At 39.4% G+C, this 1,724-nt stretch overlaps 1 protein-coding gene across 1 annotated transcript in view; it reads right to left on the bottom strand.

Moving 5' to 3' along the window:
- Positions 1-801: 801 nt before the first annotated feature.
- CSUI_007257 (uncharacterized protein) overlaps positions 802-1,724 on the bottom strand; it is a gene marked incomplete at its 3' end in the record, with an annotated part of 2,924 nt that continues 2,001 nt past the window's right edge. The window contains exon 2 of the mRNA XM_068067405.1: positions 802-1,002. Within this exon, the coding sequence (XP_067920619.1) occupies positions 802-1,002 (201 nt within the window). The remainder of the gene's footprint in view (positions 1,003-1,724) is intronic.

Genomic DNA, 1,724 nt, shown 5'->3' with positions numbered 1-1,724 from the left:
TGATCGTAAACTGACGTAATAAGGACTAGTAATGGATACCTTACTCATATTCAGCACAGTAGGTGTCTATGACAAGACGGAAAAGAGACCTTTTGTCCACGTACACTGCGAAAGACAAAGCCAAAGAGAAGAAAAAGAGAAAGAAAGGAAAGAACTCATTACCACTCCTCAAAAGAATGTGAGGACTTGCACTCATAGAAGGAGAATGAGAGGGGGTGGCAGTGTCTTTTTCTTCTCTTTCTTCTTTGAAAAGGCTGCTCCTTTTTCTCCTCTCACACACTCGTGTACGATTCTATCACTCAACACTGTGACTGCTCTCTTGTCTTGCCATGGAGAAGGTGGCTGCTCGTCGATCCATCTATACAGGTACGCATGTATATATATAGATATAGATAGATAGATATACATACATGTGTATCTACAGTTCCTAAGAATTGGTGGGAAATATATGTATACAGACATGCATACACATAAATCTATGTATATGTATAGATAGACATATGCAGGAGAGAAGCTATGTATACTTTTGTGCGATTTAAGGTGGCTGCATGCTGGAGTGTGAGATGTGCCATTCTACGTCCTCATAAGAGAAAGACAGCTGTGTATTTACCTCCTCCTCAACTCACAAGCATCTGTAGACAGGAAACGGATATTCTTTCAAGAGGATATGCAAGCCTGTACATATCTATATCATAGGAGACGTATATACACTCTAGTCAATTCCATACATTGTACGATGCTATTCTTCAAGCAAGAGAGAAGAAGTCTGTTACGTACTTAGAGACCCAAATGCTTACCTCCGTCAAGAAGATCCGTAGCCGTTAGTCTTGAGAAGGAAGTAGAAGTAGAAGAAGAGGAAGGAGAAGAAGGAGAAGAGGAGATTTCTTTAGCTTTGGCGGAGAGCTTAAAGAAGTCGTAGATTCTCACGCATGCTTCCCCTACAGGATCAAGCCACTCTTTCCATACCTCGCCCGGAAGAAACAAACCCGCCGACCTTAACACCTAAAGCAAAGAAAAGAAAAGAAAAGAAAAGAAAAGAAAGATGAATGGAAAGAAAGCAAAGAGATATTGTCACAAGAGAAGTGAAGAGACAGAAAGGGATTGAACCTTCACACTTTACTCATCTCTGGTGCTTATCTAGACATGTCGAGAAGCATCGAGAATCCACCACATACAAATGAAAACAGAGAGACAATATACATATCTCTCTCTACAGATATATATATATATATACATATGTATATCTATACATCTATATATATGTATATAGTTAGACAGTAGGCTGGGGGTGTTGATATGTATGTATGTATGCATGCGTTGGCCTCCCCACCCTAAGCACTCACACCCACATCGTCCCTACTCCTCCTTTTCCTCCTTTTCCTCCTTATAGCACATACACATCATACACAAAGAGATACCTGTATATACATAAATAGATACAGATAGATGTTCCTCAGTAAATGCATGGAGTATTGAGCTGTATATACATCTTTATATAGGCAGCAGTATCAGTGTATGTATACATGGATTATATTTGGACTTTTTTTCTTTGCTTATAAATCAATATATACGTATACGTAGGTATATACATGTGAATAGATTGATGTGTATGCACATATCTGTATCTTCGCAGAATCTGGAGGTATGCACTAGTACATGTGCCCGTTTGAATGAGCGACCCCCCGAGTGGGGTGTACATGGAGGTGTATATATATGTATGTATG

Source organism: Cystoisospora suis, assembly GCF_002600585.1.
Source record: "Cystoisospora suis strain Wien I chromosome Unknown contig_3788, whole genome shotgun sequence".
Lineage (NCBI taxonomy): Eukaryota > Apicomplexa > Conoidasida > Eucoccidiorida > Sarcocystidae > Cystoisospora > Cystoisospora suis.
The sequence above is the reverse complement of the archived record's forward strand: the minus strand, read 5'-3'. Positions and strand labels throughout refer to the sequence as shown.